The sequence below is a fragment of the Lupinus angustifolius genome, chromosome LG05 (genome assembly GCF_001865875.1).
Source record: "Lupinus angustifolius cultivar Tanjil chromosome LG05, LupAngTanjil_v1.0, whole genome shotgun sequence".
Taxonomy (NCBI): domain Eukaryota; kingdom Viridiplantae; phylum Streptophyta; class Magnoliopsida; order Fabales; family Fabaceae; genus Lupinus; species Lupinus angustifolius.
In genome coordinates this window covers 12,926,723-12,951,280 of record NC_032013.1, presented here as the reverse complement: position 1 = coordinate 12,951,280, position 24,558 = coordinate 12,926,723, and the positions used below count along the sequence as shown (strand labels likewise).

The 24,558-nt window shown below is 32.2% G+C and overlaps 1 protein-coding gene across 4 annotated transcripts; it reads left to right on the top strand.

Moving 5' to 3' along the window:
* On the top strand, positions 18,375–24,349 carry LOC109347861 (mediator of RNA polymerase II transcription subunit 9). Of its 4 annotated transcripts, none has more exons than XM_019587960.1 (7): positions 18,375–18,386; positions 21,903–22,220; positions 22,315–22,377; positions 22,475–22,555; positions 22,965–23,023; positions 23,108–23,187; positions 23,981–24,349. In XM_019587960.1, the coding sequence occupies exons 2-6, from the start codon at positions 21,915–21,917 to the stop codon at positions 23,163–23,165; spliced, it is 567 nt and encodes a 188-aa protein (XP_019443505.1). In that variant the 5' UTR covers positions 18,375–18,386; positions 21,903–21,914; the 3' UTR covers positions 23,166–23,187; positions 23,981–24,349. The 4 variants fall into 4 exon arrangements, with proteins under 4 accessions (XP_019443505.1, XP_019443504.1, XP_019443506.1 ...); XM_019587959.1 differs by lacking the exon at positions 18,375–18,386 and adding an exon at positions 20,957–21,088; XM_019587961.1 differs by lacking the exon at positions 18,375–18,386 and adding an exon at positions 20,957–21,104 and having other exon boundaries at positions 23,108–23,182; positions 24,090–24,349.

The following is a 24,558-nucleotide window of genomic DNA, read 5'->3' as shown; positions in this document are numbered from 1 at the left end:
GGAATCACAAGTTTCATCAAGTTATTACCTCGTATAGTTTTGAGACAAATAAAGTGGATGATTTGTATACCACAGGTTCAATGGAAGTAAATTTATATTCCTGGTATTATATGTCGATGATATAATGGTTGCGAGCGGTGATATGAGACTATTGCATGAGACCAAGATATTTCTAATGAAGAATTTCGAAATGAAAGATCTTTGGAAAACCTTTTTTGTATTAAGTATTCAGATACTAACAGATTGCTCTCAAGGTATCCTAAGATTGTCAAAAGAAAACTATATAGATAAAGTCCTAGATAAATTTGGCATGAAAGAAAGTAAACCAATGGATACCCTTATAGCTAAGGAAGACAAGTTTAGTCTCGAATAGTGCCCCAAAAATGACCTTGAAAGATACGAGATGCAAAACATTCATTATGCATATGCAGTAGGAAGTCTAATTTATGCTCAAGTTTGCACACGTCCCGACATAGCATTTGTCGTGGGAGGTTTTTGGGAAGATATTTAAGCAATCATGTATTGCATCACTTGAAGGCATTCAAACATTTATGTATTACTTAAAGAGAACAAAAGAGTACATGCTCGCTTATCGGATGTCTGACAATATAGAGATCAATGGGTACTCTGACTCCATCTTTTTGGATGTCTAGACAACAGATACTCCACCTCTGGATATATGTTTATCTTGGATGAAGGTGCTATCTCTTAGAAGTCTACTAAATAGACGCTCATAGCTCTTTCAACCATGGTAGCAGAGTTCATGGTTTGTTTTGAAACATCAGACCATGGCATATGGTTGCGGAAATTTTGTCATTGGCTTATATGTGTTTGGCGGTTTTAAAAGACCACCGAGAATTTATTGTGATACTAGGTCTGCGGTTCATTACTCCAACAATAATGAGAGTTCTACAAAGTCAAAATTTATTGACATCAAGTTTCTAGTTGTTAAAGAAAATGTTCAAAATATAAAAATTTCCATAGAACATATAGGGACGAATTTTATGCTAGTTTATCCACTGACTAAGGGTTTTATACTTAAAGTCTTTCATGAGCATATTTCTCATATGAGCATTGCTCCTTAGGATACCTTAGTTCAGTGGGAGTCTATATGTTTTATGATTTACTTTGGACGTCGTATATAGTTTTATGCATAATAAAGTTCATGGTTTATTGTTCTATTTTGAACTTGTGTATTGTAACTATTGTGTTGCAATTAAGGACTTTGGATTGGTCTCACTAAAGAATAAAGAAAGACCATTTGGAATAGACATATTTAAGATCACACTGCATGAAATTTCCATGTCACTCATCCATATTTGATCTGCCATTTACTATATTGGTATGGTGAGCATCATGGTCGAGTCACGTTTGAATGTGATGAAGGCCACGGTGGTTCCATACTTGATATATGAGATGTACCAGATTGTATTAAGGATAAGTCTAAATATAAATAACATACAGATGCATGCCTAAAGAATATGTGATATAATTATTTCAGGAAAAATATGAAGCTCAAGTGAGAGATTGTTAGAAATTCATAATTTCTAATTAAGGTGGGCATCATATATTTAATACAATTATATTGACTACTAATTTTGGGGTTACAAAACAAGTGATTTAATTACTGATAACCTATAACACTTCTGTAATTGATAACAGATATGAGCTTAATGAGTGGATACCCAAACGGTTGGCCTATAGTGGATAATGGGAACCCTATAAGTTAACGCATAAGGAACTGTTATGGTCTCCAAGACACCAAATCACAAATAGTTTTCACATCTCCCCATCAGAGAGAAAATGAAGGTCCCAAAAGTAATTAATGATTTGGTTAAGGAAGACCATCATTCCAAAACTCTCTTAAGAAGTATATCAAAGGAGTAGATCAGAGAACATGGATTCATGTATGACTTTGTATCCTTGTTTTATATTATGTGTGAGAATCATGATATTCAAGATCCTAGGATTGGTATTTCACCAATCATCAAGAAATATCTAACAGATTGTTGTAGTAGACAATGGTAGTAATGGTTGGGGCTTTCCAAGGAAGCTCTAAGGATAGTTGTCGCGACCCAATTTTCGGTTGAAAGATCGGCTCTACGACATAGGATAATATGGTCTTTTGAACAAATATTTTCTGAGCTCGGGAGTCGATTACGGATCAGGAAAGATATTAGTGCCTTGTCTGCTTGCAATGAAACAGTACCCTCGCTAATAACATGGACTTTTATACCATTAAAAATTATTTACGTTACTAAAGAGCGCACACGACAAGCATCAGAAAGAGTATTCCTTTCTATATCATTTGGGACTTCAAAGTAATCAAAATGCCATTAGACACATGATGGACAGTAATATTGATACAACAATCCTTACATGGCAGTAGAGATTGCACACCCTGGTTTTAAAGAAAATATGTATATAATTGCAACTTTACAAAGCTAATATCTTTTTTTTTTTTGTAAATGACATTCTATATTTTTTTGAAAAACAAATAATCATTATTGTGTTGAACTATTTTATAATATTATGAATATGCAACTTAAGGAACTTCAGGGTCATTTCTCCGAGATAAATACTCAGTTATTTCTTTGTATGTATTATTTGAGTCTAACCAATTTCTTCTATAGTTTTGATATAGCAAAATTGATTGAGTTCACAAAGTTTTATCTACGTGAGTTTTGTTCAACTGATTTAGTGATATTTGATAATCAAATTGAGACTTGCATCATTGATATGCATAATAGTGTTCAATTTACTTCTTTGAATAGAATTAATAATCTTTTAAGATAAGTTGGTTGAAAGTGGAAGATACATTGTTTACCCATTAGTTTATTCTCTTTTGAAGTTAACAATATAATTGTAGAAAGAGTTTTGTAACTACGAAAATTGTGAAAAATAGGGTTGCATAATTGAACGAGAGATGCATGGATGAATGATTGTCTAGTGACTTATATTTAATGAGAAATGTTCAATAACATTTATAATCAATTGATCATTCAATGATTTAAAATATGAAATTACATCAAAATTAATTATGAAATATATAATTTATTTGATTAAATTTGTTTCAATTTTGTGTGACATTAACATTGTCATCTTTTTATAATTAATGTTGTTTATTATTTTATTTTTTAATATATTGCACACCCTAACTCTGAATCCTAGGTTCGTTAGTACATATGACCTATGCTATTGAACTAATATAGCAAGTTTGGTACTTGCTCTTGAAGGAATGCATGGTTGGATTGATATATGTGTGATATTGAGATGACATAATAGAAAAGAGAGTTTTTCTTTGTTGTGTTAGAGGTATCTTCTTGTAATGGTAGTCCCTCTAGTTCTCAATTATGGGTACATAACCGAGAACAAATTCACATAATAACTCTAATATTTCACATAAAGACCATATATTTTGTTCTAGTATAAAAGGCTTCACCCAAATTCTAGAAATTTTGGATGATGATATATTTTGTTATTGGGTTTCAATTTGAGGGGGAAAACCAATGCATTGATAGTAGTATAAAACTTCGCTAGATCTTTGGGATGACCAAAAGATAAGGGTTTGATTCGTAGGAGCGACACTTTTTAGGAAGGGCAGACACGCGCCCTAAAAGAGTTTAGTTCATTACTAAAAAAGTAAGGAGATATCTTTGGTAGTACCAAAAAAATTAAAGTTGAAAAATAATGGTTTTTTTGGTAAGTGATTACAATGAGAATCCTCTGGAAATTTATATGTGTCCCCCTACAATAAGAAGGCAGGAAAGGATAAGCATTTTAGTTCACTTCCCCATATTCCCTTCAGTTTTTTTTTTCACCTAACATCTTCCCCTCTATCTGTTTTTTTGGTCCTATTTCTCTTTCGAGGAATTTATATCTCTTCCTTTTCACACTAGTTGGCCAATTTTTTATAGCCTTTTAATAGCATTTCAATTGATCGTTAGCATCCTCTCCAAAAATAGAGAGACAAGTACACCCAAAACAAGAGGAAAAATTTAATATAATTTGACACTTTTATTCTTAAAATATAATGGAATGACATTTTTACTCCTACATGTAAGTACAAAAATGATCACTTTTATGATTTCCCACTTCAATGGCCTTTTCTCTCTTATTCATTCCATTATGAAAACAGAAAAATAAAGTTTATCTTCATCTCCCTTTTCATTATTTGTAAACGTTTTTTCTTATTTTGTAGAAGTGAGAATTAATAATTTTAATTGGATGCAAAAGTCAAATTGGTCCTCGAACATTTAAAATATTATTTTCAATTTTTTTTTGTTGTTTTGAAACTTTTGTATGTTTTTTTATTTTATAAAATGATTAGACAAAACTGAGTGTTCACATATGCGTTTTTTGATGGTTAAGAATTTAATTTCTCTCATTCTCTATTAGCACGATATTTTTCTTACTCAGCCACTAATGTTTCTTTAATTATGACTTTGTATTTCTATTCATAAGATAGCAAACAATGATATAACTATTATAATGCACAAGTGCTTTATTTATAGAAGGATTTAGGATGAATTATTAGAGAAAGTAATTCATCCATTACTATAGAAACTACTAATGAAGTGAGAGGAAAGGCAGTTAACCAATATAGTCCCACTAATTTGATCCATTAACTATCAATCATCATCACATTAGACACTTTCATTTAAATTAGTAACTTTCATGAACATATACCACTTACATTTATTAACTTACCACTTAAATTTATTAAATGACCACATTCAAAAGTGAAGATTTATTAAATTACTCCACTTACTTTTATAACTGAACAACCTTCACTTCATCCATGCATGAAAATGTTCTCCCAAATTAGAGATGGAGGAAATTGAGGAAGCATACCTATTGAATATTCAACTTCCTTCTGCTAAAACAAACAGATTTTGTTGGTGCAGCGGAAGCGATCAATGCACAGCGTTGGCCACAAACAATCAAATAAAGGCATAGAATAAATAGAAGAGAAGAAATAAAAGAATTTGGTAACGGGATTCGGCCAATTGTGTCTACGTCCTCGGGAGTGCTGAGCGGCTACCAAGATATTATTAGAGAATAAGGATTACAAACCCTAGCACACCCATGAGCTCACCTACCCATTGGGTGTTTCTATTTGGTGCTTATATTTGGTGCACATTATAACAAGGGACTTGAGTCCAATATATAACATTGGTTACTCTACTCTATTCCAATATTAGACAATGTGGGACTCACATAATAACATATTTCAAGCATCCCCAACAATCTCTACCTTGATTGAAATAGACGAATATCTCGCTCCTTAGGAAATCTACACAAGAATCTTCACTTTAGCGAATATATGACTCCACCTTCTTCAATGTCTAATTCTTTTTAACTTCTCCCCTACATCACAGAACTTTTGAGTATCCTTGACGATGTTACCAAGAGCCTAGCTCTCTAAAATTGTAGTGCAACTTCCTGTACCGCCATCAAATGGAACATGCTGCCTAGCCACCTATTGCTAGGAAGTCTTTCGATGTATTAGAACCTCTGCACAAAAGTTCACCAACAATCATTCTCTTCAATACTTAGTCAAACTGAACCTTGGAGCTTCCATAGAAAGCCTCAACTGCTACCACCACTATCTACTCCGATAATCCTAGTTCAAAAGAACTAACATACTTCACAATAAGGAGTATACCCACAGCACACACCTTGCGTCAATGCTAACTAATGTTTGTGTCACATTCTTGCATCCAAGCCAATGCCCATGTCACACTCATCCATCTCTACCAATGCTCCTGTTACAACTTGCATCAAAGCCAATGTCCATGTTACACCTTACATCAAAGTCAGTCAGCGCCTCTGTGCTTTTGTGGATCTGCTAACAATTAATATTCTTCACTATGATGTCTCAAACACGCCATTAGGATATTCCACTTCTCATTTAAAATAAGAACGTTGTCTCAACATATAGAGAGATATTGTCAACACCTGTCTCTGGGTGAAACTCAACACATGAGTCTTTATCTCCATCTTGACCCTAATCTAGTACATGAATTTCTAGCATTCCAGATCAACATATATCGCCCCCCCCCCCAATAGTTTCGCCATGTTTTCTTCTCCTTCAACTCATCTACTCTATCTTTGCCACTACATTTGACACACCTTGTCTAGCCATCACGCCTTCACCCTCTTTAGCCTTTATCTACTGTCTGGGTTGAGAGCCATCTACCAATTGGCTCTTATACCAATTGTTGGTGCAGTGGAAGCGATTGTTGTGTAGCATTGGCAAAAAATAATCAAATAAAGGCATAGAATAAATAGAAGAGAAGAAACAAGAGCATTTGGTAACGGGGTTCGGCCTATTATGCCTACGTCACCGGGAGCGCTAAGCGACTACCAAGATATTATTACAGAATAAGGATTACAAACCCTAGCACACCCATATGCCTACCTGCCCATGGGGTGTTTCTATTTGGTGCTTATATCTGGTGCACATTATAACAAGGGACTTGAGTCCAATATATAACATTGGTTACTCTATTCTATTCCAATACTAGACAATGTGGAACTAACATAATAACATATTTCAAGCATCCCCAATAGATTCAAGGTATTCAACTTCCTCGTACTAAAATAAACAGATTCAAGGTATACAAATAGATCCAATGGCATCACACCAACATACAAACATATACATTAATTTATGTATGAAAATGTTCTTCCCAAATATGTTCTAATTGTGCCGCCTGTAATTTATGTATGAAACCTAAGTTAGAAGATATATTAATTTATTTAATTTTTCAATTGGGCAAGTTCGGGGTAAGGTATCACATATACTAAACCTGAATCCAAACCTGAAATTCTATATCAGGTAAAACTTGAACCCAGTCACAATAGGTTTAACCCGTTAAATTCGGGTTAGGTTCAGGAGAGTACCTACGAGTTCGGTTTTCTTTGTCATCTCTAATAAAGGCACTCCCATTTCATTTGTTTAATACTTTGTTTATTACTTGTTTTACATAACAATAACTAAAAATGTTTTCTCATCGGTCATGACCCGTGTCGTCTCTTCCTTTCTGTCTCAAGAGAGAAGTTGGCCTACAACTACTGCCATCTTTTTATTATTGATTTCCCTTATCCTAAAATAATTAAATATTTTATAATCATCTGATTCACCATTAATTCCATTTTTACAAAAACAAAACCATTTCTTCAATCCAAATCAAATAAATTAATTTCAAACCAAATTTACGTACTCTTGATTTTTTTATTGGACCAACAATATGTAGGAGTAAGATGAACTTTTGTCAAACACATAAATAAAAATATAATACCTTTTTTTCTAATAAATTTTTTTTAAGGTATAAAAGTCCATACTCTTAGCATGGATAATGTTTTGCTATAGGCAGATGAGATGCTAATTTCTTCCTTAGTCTTTAGTCATCTTCCTAGCTCAGAACTCTTGTTTAAAATACTATTTTCTCCAATTGGGCTTAAAAGATAGTTTTGTAAGTTTTAACTACAAAAAAACATAGTGGTGACTCCAAATCTTTTGGGACGTGTTAAAATCAAGTTCACCTCTTCCTAAGTTGCAGAGCAGGTATTCAACCGAAAATCAGGTTGAGACAATCTATATTTATTAGTTTTAAGAGGTCTTTAACTCTTTCAGCACCTAACTTTCTTGTGTTTGATTATTTTGTCTTTATGCATTCAACACAGACTTTAAAGTCTGATAAATCCAAAGAGTCAACAATTTCATTCGACATAAGTCTCTGATTTCATTATATAGATATATGACCTAAAAAAACTTGTACCATAAGGTGGTTAAATTCTCATTTAATTTACGCTTTTGTATCACACGAATTTGTTTGTAGTATTTCATTATGGAAACTAAAAATATTGAACATGTACAAGTTATCTATTAAAGAATGAGGACCAACAACAATTGAATTTTGGTAGAGACTAACTTTACTATTTCCAAAGGAACCAGAAAAATCAAATTTGTCCAAGGCGGAAATACTAATTAAATCTAGTGTAAATGAAGGTACAATAAAAGTTTCAAATAAATCCAAATAAAACTATGCTCTTAAACGTAATCTAAAAGTTCCAATAGCCTCAATTACAAATTTTTGTCACCACCCACAAAGGAGAATCTTTTATCATCACTTGGTTATCGACTCCATATGCAACCTTGCATAGGGATACTTATATGAGTAGTAGCACTAGAATCCACCCACGAAGTATCATTAGGTCAAAGGCTAAATTAACTACATAACAAATTAGAATGGGAAATTTACCATTCTTAACACATCATGTGGCATATTTAGGACATTCTTTGTTTATGTGTTCTTGCTTGTTACAGTAGTAGTGGATAAATTTCTCATCACTCTTTATTTTCTTTTGCTTAGAAGGGCTTTTTGCAGCACCATTATTATTTTTTCTTTTCTTATTCCGAGAGGTCATGTCAAAGCAAGAACTTCCATTTTCTCTTCCTCTTGCACATAATGAGATATAAGCTCATTGAGGGGCGAATTATCCTTCTTAGTGTTATAGCTCACTTTGAATTGTCCAAAGTATGCAGGAAGCAAGATCAAAACCAAGTGCACAAGCAAGTTATCATTAAGCTCTAAATTGAGTAACTTGAGTTTTGATATGAGATTAGACATATCCATAATGTACTCCATTATGTTCTTTTTGGCTTTATACTTCATTGAGATGAGTTTAACCAAAAGGTTACTTGTCTTCGCTATCAGAGAGAAAACTAAGGTTCATTGAGGAATTCCAGAATTTGGTTGAGGAAGATCATCATGCAACCAACACTCTTGAGGCATACTAAAGAGAAAAGAACAAAAACATGGATTCATGTATGTATTTATATTATTGTTATATTATGTGAGGATCATGATATTCAAGATACATCATGGGTTATTAATTCAGCACTCAAGGAAATTTTAACAAAATTCATGAATTAAAATGAAATTCTAACTCTTAAAACTAGAGCATCTTTCCCATTTAGTAAATTGAATTTATCAAATCTCCAAGTAGGATCAACATATAAATTCTTCATTAGAAACCTTGTTAATATATGAAGAAAAATGAGTATTTTTACTTGTAAACGAGTTTTGAGTTTTGAAGATAGCGAGTACAATTGTGTATGTAAAATAAATTATCTTTTTTATATATAGCATTCTATGTCCAACTCCAATATAAGTGGACTTGACATCACGTCTTAATTTAAATATAAAATATTAAATTTATGAGTTTGATTGAATTGAATATAACAAACATGTTAAAAATATACATTGATATCAAATATTATATATTTTAAATAAAATAGATTAAATATATTAAAATTTAAATAAATAGTTTTTAATTTTATACATGTTAGTCTGTCACAACCTGCGACCCGCTTAGAACGGGTTTGAGTTACAATTTGATATACATAATTTGTAATCAGACTTTTTAGCTCAGCCCAATATAACCCGAACCCTGTGTTAACTAACTAAAATTTATCCAGATAGCCCATTTCGACACATCTACATCCGAGCACTAGCTAGCTCCGGTAACTCCATCCCTGCGTACGCCACTTAGTTTATCTGCTCCACTTCGGATTACGATGGTAGTCAAATACTAAAAAGTTAATTACAAAAATATTGAGGAATTAAATTGACAAAACAATTAACTTAAGGGACAAACATAATTATTTAGACTAAATTTATGAGAAAATTGTTATAAAACTAAAAGAATTATAATAATCCCTTCTGTATCATAAGAAAGAAAAATGGCATGCAAGAAGGGACATATCATGTCCGATTAGAGAATTGTGGACTTCCCTATCTCATAGTATATTTTTTTTAGTATTATCAAAAGTATCCCTCATCTTGTGGGTAAGAAATTAATCTCTTTTAGGGTGTGTGGTTGCTCCTCCTGACTAATGTCGCTCATAAGAATCGAATCATTAACTCTATAGTCATCCTGTAATTTAGCGGAACCTTATACCACTTGACTTCCCAACAAATATCTCATAGTATATATGCCTACTAGATGTTTTAAATTGTCTAAAAATATTTTATGACTCCCAAGCTTTTCTCCTCCCTCTATTATCCTCCAATGATGAAATGGCAAACCTGCCCCGAACTAGATTTGTGTTATAGGGGATAATAATTCAGCTTTCTCGCCAAGCAACATGATATTAGTTGAGACCGTGAAGATGCAACCCATGATAATCCTAATCAAGGGAGGAGGGAACAAACCTCAATGAGACCCCTGTGAATAAATGCTCATCTTAACTAGACATAAGCCTTGTCTAGATCAACCTTTATATGGTTTGAGGACAAATCATATTTGGTGAGAAAAGATTATTACATAGCCCGGGTTTCAAAATCCTTATACAAAGATTGTAAAATATTAGTGTTATTAATATTAGATCAATTACCTTACGGTAGTATTAATATAATGATATAATGGTTCAACTGATAGTTCAACATTTAAATTATATGCCAATTAAATTATATATTACAATTAATAATATATATTGAACTAGATTTCTGGATTCGGGAGTCGATTATGGATCGGGGAAGATACTAGCACCTCGTCCGCCCGTTATTGAACGGTACCCACAAAAATCGTGCCGAATTAAATATACCCTAAAGTTTTATTAAATCAAATAATTATTTACAAAAATGTTTTATTTTTTTATTTTGTGTCTAACAAGAGTTCATCTTCCTCCTACTTATCTCCGGGTACAATAGAGAAATCAAGACTACGTAGTTCTTGGGTAAAAAATGTTTGTGTGTTGATTGATTTTAATTAATAAAAAGTGGTTTGAGAATTTGTGAGACGGTTGTAAGTAGATAGGGTTAAGGAGGACGATAAACTTTACCCCATATCATTTTACCCTCATAAAAAGAAGAGACAATACAACATCCACTTACCACTTTTAATTAAATAGGATAATCAAATAAGGACTTGACTTATATCATCTTATCCATATTAGCGAGAAAGAAGAGGTAATACGATAGTGGCTCTACGCTTTCTTACTAACATGATAATAAAATATGACTCAAATTGTCAATTGATAGGGTTAAGGAGGGAGATACAATTTTATCATACATCGTTTTACCCATTTTAAATAAAAGAAGAGACAGTATAAAAGTTCTCAAAATGCCCACAATATGACTACCTGTGCCAATTCTTTTCCCTCAATACTGACTACCAGTGTCAGTTTTCGAAATTTACAGAATATGGCTGCATGTGCCATTTCTTAGTGCCACGGAAAGAGAGGGAGAGAAGTTTACCAAAAAATATGAGCGATAAAGAAAAAGTTGAATGAAAGCGCATTCAACTTGGGGCAAGAAAATATGAAGGGAGAAGGCTTCTATTTATAACTTGAGATTTTTTCCAAGTTCCTCATCTCTCCAATGTGGGACTTGAAAGTTGTTTTTTTCAAAACTCTTCTATGTGGGACTTGAGAGTTGTTTTTTCAAAACTCTTCTATGTGGGACTTGGGTGTTTTTCATATTTCACACCCAAAAGTTCTCACTAATGGTTTTCAACAAACCATGTTCCAACAATCCCCCACTTGAAATTAAAAAATGATTTCCGAGAATACTTGTGGTCTCAATAAGATTGTGCATAAACAAAAGTGTCATGCGACTTGAACCTTTGCATAGTGAGTAAGATCCAGATTTTACTAGAGTGACTCATAGTCTTGAACTCTATCCCTAGCATCAAACCACACACAACCTTTTCAAAGGTGTATTCTGTAAAGCCTGTGTGTTAAAGGCCATGCACATCTATCCCAGTATAGTGAACGCTCTAGAAATTTATGGCCCAAAATTTCATAGGAAGCGGCCCCCACTTCCACATTCACATAGGTGGGTCTATCAAGAGTATTCCTATAGCCTAGGTACTCCACTCCAATTGGAGTGTAGATCTCATTAAGAGTTTTAACTCATCCTTACATATGCTACAGAAATCATGTTGCTCATAATTTTATAGCATGTTCATTCTCATATCACTTCACAACTTGTTATTACCCATTGAACCTATTTCTTGGGATCTCCAGTCAGTTAGGTCGGGTTACCATCATGAATGATCCTCATTCTAAGGGCAATAGTCTCATACTCTTAGAAGTATTATGGACTTTCTCTCTAGCTAGTCCTTTCGTCAAAGGATCTACTAAGTTATTCTCAGTGTGTACATGATCCACTCTAACAACTCATGTAGAGAGTAACTCTCTAATGGTGTTGTGCTTACGACGTATTTGTTGCTTCTTACTGTTATAAAAGTGGTTCCCAATTTTTTTGCAATAGCCGCGATACTATCACAATGGATCAACACAACTGATATATGTTTTTCCCATAGGGGAATCCGTACAAGCAAACTTCTCAGCTAACTTGTTTCTTCATTAGCTGTTGTGAATGCTATCATCTCAACTTCCATAGTGGATTGAGATAACATAGTCTGTTTCTTGTTAGACTCTAGATATCATTTATGGCTTCTCGCCACAAATCAACATCCAAAGAAGTCAAAAATGTCTTGGAGAGTTGATGGATTATCTTCCAATATATAGACCATATAATCAGGTCTATACTCTCTAATAATCATTGCTCTCTTCTTCTAGTTTCTATTTCAAACCTTTCATTTTCTATCATTATCTCAAATCACAAGCATATGGCTAGTTGATGTGCCCCCACTATTCCTCAATTTAAAAAGAAATTTCTTCTCATTAAAGTCAACATCGTTAGACTCAATGATCATTTTGCGTTAAGGTCGTAATGCTTATACACAATATAGTTTATATCATACCTAGTGACTATACATTCATAGGCTCTGAGTTTAACTCTCTAGGGTCATACCATCATAAATGATTTCATGAATAATTTTATGTATCTCATAGGACTAAGACTCTACTGATTTATTATCAGTTATTTGATACTTGAGGTAGTGATAACATCATATATATATTTTATCTTAACTTCCTCGATGTCATATTTCTTTATTTCTCAAGTGCATACCAAATTAATTTGGCACACTTGTATGGGTTGTAGTAATCATACAGATCATCAGACAACTCATTCAGAATGAAGTTCTTACATAAGTAATCACTTTCATTCTAGAGAGCTATTTCAATAGTCAGTTTATCCCTTTCCTCTTTTTCAGCCTCATCCGACACCATTGGGATGTCGGTTTTCAAAATGTGGGCAACCTTTCTCATAGTGAGGAAAAATTCCATCTAATGTTGCCAACGTTTGAAATTTTTTCCGTCAAACCGAAATGGCTTGTTCAGGTCATAGCTATTCGGTCTAGTAATATTATCTACAAATGTCATTGTAGTCGAAACGTCTTAAAATTGTTGTTACCGTAGCTTGCAACAATTATAAATGGCACGAAATAATACTTACTGGCTGAGTCACGACCAGGTCGCTCTCTTTAAGACGTTTTGTGGCACTGCCCAAAATGTGCAAGCAAACTATCAACCACGCTGTCCCCAGGATAAAACAGCCTAGATCTCTGTTATCGAATTCTTACTGCACTGTAAGAACCAATCTCCAATACACCCACCACAATATGGCTACCAGTGTCAATTCTCGACCAACAATATGGCTACCTGTGCCAATTCTCTTCCCACAATACTGACTACCAGTGTCAGTTCTCAAAATTTCCAGAATTGGCTGCTTGTGCCATTTCTTAGTGCCATGGAAAGAAAGGGGGGAAGTTTGCTAGAAATGCATCGGCAAAAAATATGAGGGATGAAAGAAAAATTTGAATGAAAACGCATTCAACTTGGGGCAAGAAAATATGAAGGGAGAATGCTTTTATTTATAACTTGAGATTTTTTCCAAGTTCCTCATCTCTCCAATGTGGGACTTGAGAGTTTTTTTTTTCAAAACTCTTCTATGTGGGACTTGAGAGTTGTTTTTTCAAAACTCTTCTCTGTGGGACTTGGGTGTTATTTATATTTCACACCCAAAAGTTCCCACTAATTGTTTTCAACAAACCATGTTCCAACAAATATGGTAATGAGACAAGGGCTTGGTATATATTGTCTTATCCATATTAGAGGAAAAGTAGAGGCAGTACGACAGCCGCTCACCACTTTCCTACTAATAGGATAATAAAATAATACTCAAGTTAATACCCATCTCTAACCTTAGAACTAATTTTTTTTCTTCATTTAATTAATTTTATGAAAAATCTATTATTCCAAAGATTTATATTATAAAATACTAATGATTGTGACCATTGATTCTCGCATTAAATATAATTTCAAAAAAAGTATCTTATTTATTGATGGTTCAAATAAATATGAAACATATTAATTATTGATAGATTTGTTGATATTTATCAAACCAACATTAATGACCAATTCATTATTTTATTTTTTGAAATTGTCAAAGGAAATTTGTCATTAAAAATTAGGATAAGAATTTTATAAGATAAGGATGACACTGACCATCCGCCAATCCCATTACCATAGAAAGAATAGATGGTACGACAGTCGTCCACCACTTTTCTATTCAAGTGGAAAGGAAGATATGATTCTGTTCATTCACCGATCTCCCAAATTCTCACCTTAAATTCTATTTTTACACTCGAGTAAAAATAGAATCATTGATAAAAAAATATACATATTTTTGTTATTTTATTATGGTAGCTTAACGAATTTACAAGTAACTACAAATACAAAGTATGAAAATAAGTTAAATATACAAATAGCCAACAAATGAAATAAGAAAATAATTAAAACATACATAAACAAACAAGAAATAAACAAATGAAACAAACAAGCCTAATACCCGAATAGAGACATTAGTATTTTTACATCATAATAGGAATAAAACTACAAGTACTTATCAAACAAGATAACTAATAAATAAAGAAATGAAGATAAAATATAATATAATCTAAACCAAAAATAAAAAAATACAAAAAAGGAAAGGCTTGTGAAACGGATAAAAAATGGAAGAGAGAAGGGGTTTCATTGCTTGAGTTTGAAATACCCTTTCATTAAGCTTGTGGTTCACCATAAATAATGAGTGTGTAAAATGAGCATATGAGAGACAACAAGTACAGTTAAATGGATATGTATATATGACAAGATTAACAAAATATATGTATATGGTAGTGAACATCAACAAATAGAAAAATAATAATAGAAGATAGTGAACTGAAGCAAGAAAATGACATGATGATATTGCTTAGCCAATGGATGGTAGTCACTAAGAAAGGATAGTAACAAAGAAAGAGATTGCTTTTGTTCATGTTATATGCTTACATCCAAAATCCTCCTTTTCTTCTTTCTCTATTTCATGCGCCTCTTATCTTCTCTTTTCCTTTTTCCTTTTTTTGTAGCTACTGAATGGGGGTTTTATTTAAATGCGGGGCTGCTGAGTTTTTGTTTGTTAGGATAAAGCTGCTTAGTGTGTAGGATTAGTGCTAAGTGGGACTATTTATAGCCTCGCTTAGATTTAGGTTTAGGATCAATGAAGAGTTTAAAGGTAATTACTAATTAGTCCCGTGAATGTTTTTAATTGTGACTAAGTCCCTGAACTTCCTAAAATTTAAAAAAGACCTCATACGAAATTGGATATTCACACCCCACAAGCTGGAAGGTGAATGTTGATAACTCTCAACTTTGACAAAATTGGTTGAATGGAGAATGCTCCATTGCAAGGTCTTATTTAACGTTTTGTTGATTTGCCTTTGTTGGATGCATTGTTTCAACACCTTGGTTATCATCGAAAGCAATGAGATTTACTTTTACACTTTAGTTACTCTTCTCCAAGCATACCATATACTTTAGGAAAAAATAAAAAGAAAGATTATATAGAATGAGAGCCAAATAAGACTTGATTAGTGAAATTTAAAGTAATAATGTTGTTCATCAAGAACTAACACAATAGAAAGAAAATCAAATAATATTATTGCTCAAGAATATCATATTGGTTTCTTGGCCAAAGACTGTAAGAAATCTAGAATACGATGAAATATGAACATATTTTTTCAATAATAGCAATGCTCAAGAATATCATCTTGGTTTCTTTACCAAAGAATGAGAGAAATCTAGAATATGATGAAATATGAATAATACTAGATTATTCAAAAATAGTTATGCTCAAGAATACCATCTTGGCTTGTTGGCCAAAGAATTTAATAAAATATGTACAATTTTTGCTCAAGAATAATAAAATAAGAATATGAATTATAAGCATATTTTGCTCAAGAATAACAAAAAATAATATTATGAAATGAAATTGCTCAATAATAACAAGAAGTGAGTGTAAAGGTTTTGATCATTCTTTACAAGAATGCATTGAATTATACAATACACATAGTAAGGCCACAATGCAATGGCTACGTGATTGGGATAGAAAGAGGAATAAGATATGGAAGATATATAAAATTATTAGTTGGATATTGAAAGTATGGAAGACATAATTATTTTGGTGTCAAACTATATTAGAAGTCAAGGAGCAAGAAAAGAATGCATATATTTATTGATTGAAAATGAATTAATTGAATGAATGATATTGAATGGATTTAATCAAATTGAATTACAAAGAAATTAACCAACCTATCATATAAAAAATACAAAGACTTAACTTTACATAACTCTTAACTAATTGACTAAACTATTTACACATTGTTTGTGGGTGAGACTCAATTTTTCAAAATCTTTTACTCCATTCTTTTTCCCTTACCATCAAACCACTTTTTAGCTCAATTTTTTTATTTTTTAAATTTCTTATGGGTGGGACTCGAACCTACAACCTTATTCACTTTATTTCTTAAACATCTTCATCTTAACAATCAGATCACCTTATGACTCTTATTTAATTAAATGTTGGATATAAATATAATTATATAATGTCTTCGGATAAGGATTGATTCACTTTTCCAGTTTAAAAGACAATTATAGTACTATATTTATAAGTGATAACTATGTCAAATATCTTTCCCAATAAATGTATCATGTGGTAGCTACTGATATGAAAGCAATGATGTAAAAAATTTACCATACCAGCCGGTTCGACCAAAAAACTGGTGAACCGGACCCCTAACCGATAGGGATAGATGTTGAGCCGACCAAGTATCAAAATCGGTATTTGACTAAACCGGCCGGTTTATACACATATTGTTTTAAAAAAAACTTAAAAACTCATTATAAGGTGACCCATCTTTCCAACCTTTCTTCAACACTTCAAGGCACATGCTTCCAAGTCATACTTAGATTACACATTTTGGTTCCTAAGATTCGTGTGTAATCTCAGTAACATTTGTGTAATCTTGGAGTATTGTCTGAAGATAGGATTTTGTGCAAAATATAATCTCGATATGAGACAACTTTGACTCCTTGGTGTTATATGTTAAAACTCCAAATTTATTTGTTTTATGAGTGAGTTGTGAACTTGTGTTATTTATTTATATTTTGTGGTTGTTACGTGATACTTTTGGATTGATATATGTTTTATAATTTAGACTTTGAATTTGTTAAAGACTTAAAGTTGTTTGTTTATGCGAATTTTGAATAGATTATGAATATGGATTATAAATTTGAGTATTTACCTATTTGAATTTTTTTTGTTATAGGTTTATATATATATATATAAGCAGGTATGTCCGGTTTAACCAGCATGTGGTTTAATTACTGAATCATCGGTTGAACCATTGTACCATTATATCAGTACCCTAACCGATTTGGTAACCAGTATGATTTTAACAACACTGTATGAAAGTTTCGGAATAGAATTTCTCTTCAGGAATCGTCACACCAATGATTATTATAATGAAATATTAGCATAAAAATGGAAGTTTTCTCACAAAACAAGTATTTGACAAAAAAAATTAAATTATTGTTATTTATGGTAAGAAAAGGTTAAACCATTCTCTAGGTCCTAAATTATTTAAGAAAATTTAAATAGTTACTTAAGCTTTAAAGATTTGTAATTGTGTCCTTAAACTTTAAAATTATTTGCAATTGGGCTATGAACTTTAAGTCATTTGTAATTGGGCCATGAACTTTAAAATCATTTGCAGTTGGGCCATGAACTTTAAAATCATTGTAATTGGGTTCTTAAACTTTAAAATCATTTGTAAGTGAAAATTTAATTTTGATTTGTCGTTTTTACAGAGAGATTGAAACTCTTTATTTTAAAAGCTAAATATTGTTTAATTAATTTTAAATACAAGATGAAGAGTTTATTTGCAATTTTAATTTTTTGGTTTCCCACATGTATCCTCGCACGGGAGGCAATTCTATCTGAGCCGGGAACATCCACAAGTATGTGAGGCTAACTCTCCCAGCGGACATTTTTTTCATTTACAAGACTCGAACCCGAGACCTTGCTTAAGGGGAATCAATCATATACCACTTGAACTAACACCCATTAGTAACTTGATTTTAATTTGTCAATATATAATATTATCTCAATTCAGATTTTTAAATTACTTTCTCTTCAATTCTCTTTTAAAGCTTCATGGGACTATCAATTCCATATCCAATTAGGAAAGATTAAGGAATGAATCTAAAAATGTACACTTCCTTTCAGAAAGTAGTATATATGACTCGGAGAGAGATTTTTCATATTAAAAACAACCTTTATATAAAAGTTCATTTATGTTTATACAATCATAATTAAAGTTTAGATATGTTAGGTATATGGATAAAGAGTGGAGATTCATTTACTCTAATAGTAAGTTTTTTAAACTTACTTCTCATCCTATATCATTAATTGTTTATGTCTACTCATTAATTCAAACCATTGGATTTCTCTAGAATTGATAGCTAAGATGGTGAGTAAATTTAAAAATTTACTCTTAGGTAACAAATCAATAAGGTCCTACTTTTATTGAGTACGAGGCAAATTTTCAACTATATGTGCCAATTTTTGTTAAGTTTCTTTTGATATATAATTTAGGAAAAACTAAGAAAAGACCCTTTAAACTTTATAATTTAAGTAGTCATTATCAACTATTTTTGTGAAGTATATCTTGCTTTTAACATTATACAGTTTTGATGAAAATATTAAGATCACAAAAAGAAAAAAAGGAAGAAGACCATAAAGACATAGAAGACTTAAGCTTCAAGAAAATTATAGATTAAGTCTTCATACAGATACTTCTATCCTTACACTCACTTTAATATTTAGTAACAATGCTCAAAGAATGAAAGTCATTTTTAAAGATTTGGACATGTCTAAAATGCAAAGTCAAATTGCTAAGTAATGACTTACTTGACGTGGTTAACATGTTACCATAACTAAGTAATAGGCTACCTGAACTGTGAGGCAGTTGGTAACAGATTAACTAGAACTGCGTAACAGGTTACCTGACTGAGAAAACAGTTATAAAGCAAAACGGGTCGAGGTAACCGATTAATTCATTATATTAATCAATTACCACCTTGGACAGAACTTTTGGGTAATTGATTACCACCTTGTGACAATTGATTACACAGAGATGTTGAAACCAAATTTTCAAATTCAAATGAACAACTTTCATCCAAAGTGAATAGGTTTCATTCTAATCGTGTCTCATCTTCTTGGAAAGTTATCATGGCTGATTGGAAGCCTATTTAAAGGCACTGAGACATCTAAATTCATAACACACGAAATACACAATTGCTTACAATCACACAAAACTTTCAAACACTTAGTAAACAATTTTCTACATAGTTTTCTTAAGCAAACTTGTTTCTAAACTTTCATATTTTCTGAAGTTGTTTGATAAAGTGCAAAGTGTTCTAAACTTTCAAAAAGATTAAGAGCATTGTATACTAAGTATTTATTATATTGTGAGATCAAGGATTGCAAGTTATAGAATTGTCAAAACTTGTAAAGACAATCCAAAGTCATTGTAGAATTCTTCATCTTGTTGTAAACTTTTCATCACAAGGGTGTGTTGAGAAGGGGAAAATAGTTCACTGGAAAAAAGATTTTTCAAGGGTAAATAAGCTGTGAGTGTGTAAGGTACAAAAGTATCAGGGAGAGAATTGTAATTACAACTCAAATTATCTAGTGAAAAAATCTCTTCTGTGACAAGAGTACTGAATGTAACTTTCGGTGGACAAGAAGGTGAACCAATATAGAAACTCTTTGTGTACTCTTCTTTTACACATTCTTGTCATTTACTTGTACTTTACTCGGTTGAACTTGCACAAACAATCCACCGCATATACACTTTAATAACACAGTAGAAAAATCAGCCATATTCTCCCAACAACTAATTCACCTTCTTAATTGACATATTGAACTTACAATTTTTTCTTCCTAATTGTCCCTTCAACTTTATTTGTTGCTAAAATTGATCTCTACATAGAGATAATGTTAAATTAATAGTATTCAAAAATTCTAACTCATGCATTTTGTTTTAATATCGACTCTTAGATTATTATTATTTTATTTAATTATATATATAAATATTACTATATTAACTACTTTATTTTTAATTTTGCATATTATATTCTCCTCAATCAATATTGAATTTTAATGGTTGTTTCCTTCGAATATCAATGTTGACTAACCTGCACTGTTGTATTGTTATTGTTATTAGTCTGATTGCATTGATTTCTTTCTTGACCTATTAATAATTTAAAAAATGTGTCTATTCATGGAGCAATTTCACAAACTCATAAAACTTAATGAATAATTGACAAGAAAAAATAGTTTATGAAGTTTAGAGAATTTTGAACAATTGTTTTTTATAATTTAAGTAAAAAATAAATAAATAAATTCAAGGACCGCATTATAAATAATTTTAATGTTCCAAACATTTCAAATGTTGAAATTTTTCCTATCTCCAATTACAAATGTTAAAATTCACACACTCGATTATAAATTATTTTAAACTTCAGAGAACTAATTAAAAATAACAAATTTTGCAAGTTAACTAAATTTTTCTACCTCAGAACCTTAAAAAATTGAGATAAATTTACCATTTAGTCCTTAACCAGTTGTGATTAATGCACCAAAATCCATTCCTTCCTCTTCTTCACCCAACTCACTCTTGCAACAATCCTACCCTCCATTCGCTCACACTCCTCCTCTTCTCACCCGTTGATCTCCGCCGCGCACTATAGCGCAGCCACCACTCATTCCAACCTTGTTAACTGGTCTTGATTCCAATTTGTAAGTTATGAACTTCTGATTCTGTAATTTCGTTTTTTATTTCTATATTTCATTTTTTGTATATATTTCTATTGAATGTCCGAATCACCAATATTATTTTTAAAGTAGGGTTGGTTTTGAAACAATTGTTGTTCGATTTTACTTTTGTTTAAGATAGAATTTCACGATTTACATACAAATTACATGTCCAATATGGCATTATCACAATTCTTGAATGAAAAATTTAGGATACTTTGATATGTCTATGAAAACATTTATAAAACATAATTTTTTAGTGATTGTGATCAATGGTGGAATTCGAGTGGTGGTATATTTCATTTTTTCTTAACCCTGAAATTCGAGTTCAAATATTATTGGTTTCTTAACTTTCTGTCAAATTGGGATTTTATTATGTTTCAATTCCTATAATCTGAACTATGAATCTAGGAAACATGCCCAGATGTATGCAATCTTACCCATGTAAATGGAGAGGTTGTTTCTAGGATTTGAACTTGTGACCTCTTAGACTCAACTCGCAAATGAACCCTTAGTCACTAATTAGCAACTTTACCATTGCGCTGAGGCCTCTTAATGCACAGATACATCATACATTGTTACTGGAAAAGTTATAAAATAATTGAAAGGCATGTAGAATGTGTGGAGTTTAGGTTCAGCTTTGGATGTAAAAATATTAACATTCTACAGTTGAGCATTAGGATTCAGACTCTACCCCGAGTCTTTTTTCTTTATCCGAAACAAAAAAATGCAGAATTCCAAAACTAAATCAAATCAAATCTCACATATTATTTTATATTGTAGAAGGAGATTGTGATGGATCCTTATTCATCTGGAGGAAACTGGACAATGATTCCAACCCACAATAATAACAACACTCCCACCCATTCCCAAAACAATCAGGACCCGAACCTCTATCTTCATCATCAACAGTTTGTCCAGCAACAGCAACAAACATTTCAGCAACCACCACCCCAGTCTCCATTTCAACAACAACAACAACAGCAGCAACATCAGCTTTATCAGCAGCAGCGTCTTCTACAGCAGCAACAACAACAACAACAGCAGCAGCAACAGCAGAACCTTCACCAGTCATTGGCTTCTCACTACCATCTCTTGCATGTAACACCCTTCAAAGCCCTAATTAAACGTGTGTCGATATTTTATTCTTTCCGTTTTTAAATGTAATTAAGGGAGTTTTGTGTTGTGGGCATAGTTGGTAGAGAATTTGGCTGAGGTTATTGAACATGGCACTCCGGATCAGCAGTCAGATGCATTGGTATGAATATTTCCTCTTTTCTTATGTTTCACACTTCGACCCCATATTTTAATAATCAATTATGTTATTTTTGTTTTTATTTTTATCTTGTTAAAAGATCACTGAATTAAGCAACCATTTTGAGAAGTGCCAACAGCTGTTAAACTCAATCTCTGGCTCCATTAGCACCAAGGCTATGGTAATTAGCAGTTTTCTTCCTTTTTCCATTTCATTTATATATATGTTCTTCACATTGTGCTTCTCTTGCAATTATGTATATATGTTTGCATTATAGCATTAGTGTTTTAATTGAGAACTTACACTACTTATTCCGAGTTTCAAAATTGTGTAGAAACTAATAGTCTCTACTGTGTGACGTGCAGCATAGATATTCAGCTTTAATTTTTCAATTATTTTATCATGTGGCGCATGCATGATAAACAAAATCTGTGTTGACTGACATTGGAAAAATCGCTCATCTACTTTCACACAACTAACATCTCAACCTACTAATATTTAAAAGTAAAAAACGTAAAGTCTTTAAGTAGTAGTTTAAAGCTGGTATTATTCTTGGACTGACTTGAGGATTTTCTGGATGATGATTGCAGACAGTTGAGGGGCAGAGAAAGAAACTAGAGGAAAGTGAGCAATTGCTAGTTCAACGGAGGTCTATCCCCAGTTTATTAGATATCTCTGTTTGGTTGATTTTGCAGATGCTAAATACATGTTTTTCTCTCTCTCCTTATTTCAGAGATTTGATTGCCAATTACCAAAACTCAGTGGAGGAGCTTGTTAAGTCTGAACCATAAAAGCCTCAAGTTTTTTAGATGGGTAAGGAACCTTTAAATGAGGTTTTATTCTCTCAGTAGATTCTAGCTTCCTTGTCTTAATAAGGAACGCATCATCAGTTTTTTACCTTAAAGTTAAGATTAACAGAAATCATAATAACGAAATTAAATAATTAAGAAACGGTTGACATTTAATAAATTCTTAAAGGATATATCTCAGTATATATTCTTTCCTATGCATATATTTAAGGATGGTGAGTGTAGGTTTAGAGTAGTTTAAGCATTCTTTGCTGCCTTTTTCTGAGATCATGATTTCTTTGTTTTTGCATCTTTTTAATCGATTGAACAATCCTTCTCCTTTTTTAAAGTTTTTTGCTCTGCCTTTCTCGTCCTGTCTCCATTAAAGGCTGTTGGAAAAGGGGAAAAAATTGTTAGGCTATTCATAAGGTCCTTTTCATTCAATTCCAAACTACAAAAGATGCACATCTCACTATCATTGTCATCATGAGATATCCTAAATACTACATATTCATTGATCTGAATATTATATTGCTGCTAGATTCCTTGCTTTCAAAAGCTTAGTTCTAAAGAGAAAAATAAGTTAGGATCTCAGGCAAATAGTTTCTTGAGAATGTAATTGAAATTCCCTTTCTAATTAAAAAGGAAATATAGTTGCGATTGAGACCTGCTATGTTCAAGAACGAGAGTGAGTAAATTAAAGATCACCTTCTTCCATATACTATCTAGATTTTCATTGGTTTTGATTCTACATTCAATATGTATGTCAGTTAAACTTGAAGCTCTTTTCGCCCTTATGTTTTGATTATATATTACAGATCTTGCTGTCGATGCGCTCTTTAAACTTCTCCGTTCTCATAGAACCTCTTGGGACTGGTTTTGTTCATTTACCTTGGAGATTTATTATTAACCTATGGATTTCAATTTGATACATATTCTGTAAGTTACTTTTCATCTTTTGGCTCCTAGACATTGAGGTTCACAATCAATGGCAAAATATTTGTAGCTTATATTCTTTCTATTCCCCTCTGTTGACTGTAAAGAAAAGACTTAACTTTGATATTTTGGAGGCATATAATGTAATGATTGATGATAAAAATGATTAGCTCCTGCAATGTACCCATGTCATTTCTCTGTAATACTTTGTTAAGATTTGGCAGTTGTGGATTGAGTTAAATTTCCATTTAGATTGAGTGCCTGATGTCATTCATTGACTATAAAATGCTCTAGTGTATGGGGCGAACATGGGTTGGGGCAGGTAAGGTTTGTCCCTTACCGACCTTAAATGTTGACCAGGTTTGTTAGATTTATTAGACATTTTCAGCACTGAGCCACTGATTTTTGTAATAACTAAGGCTTTGTTTAGGAGTATGATTTTGGAAAGTCTTTTCCTTAT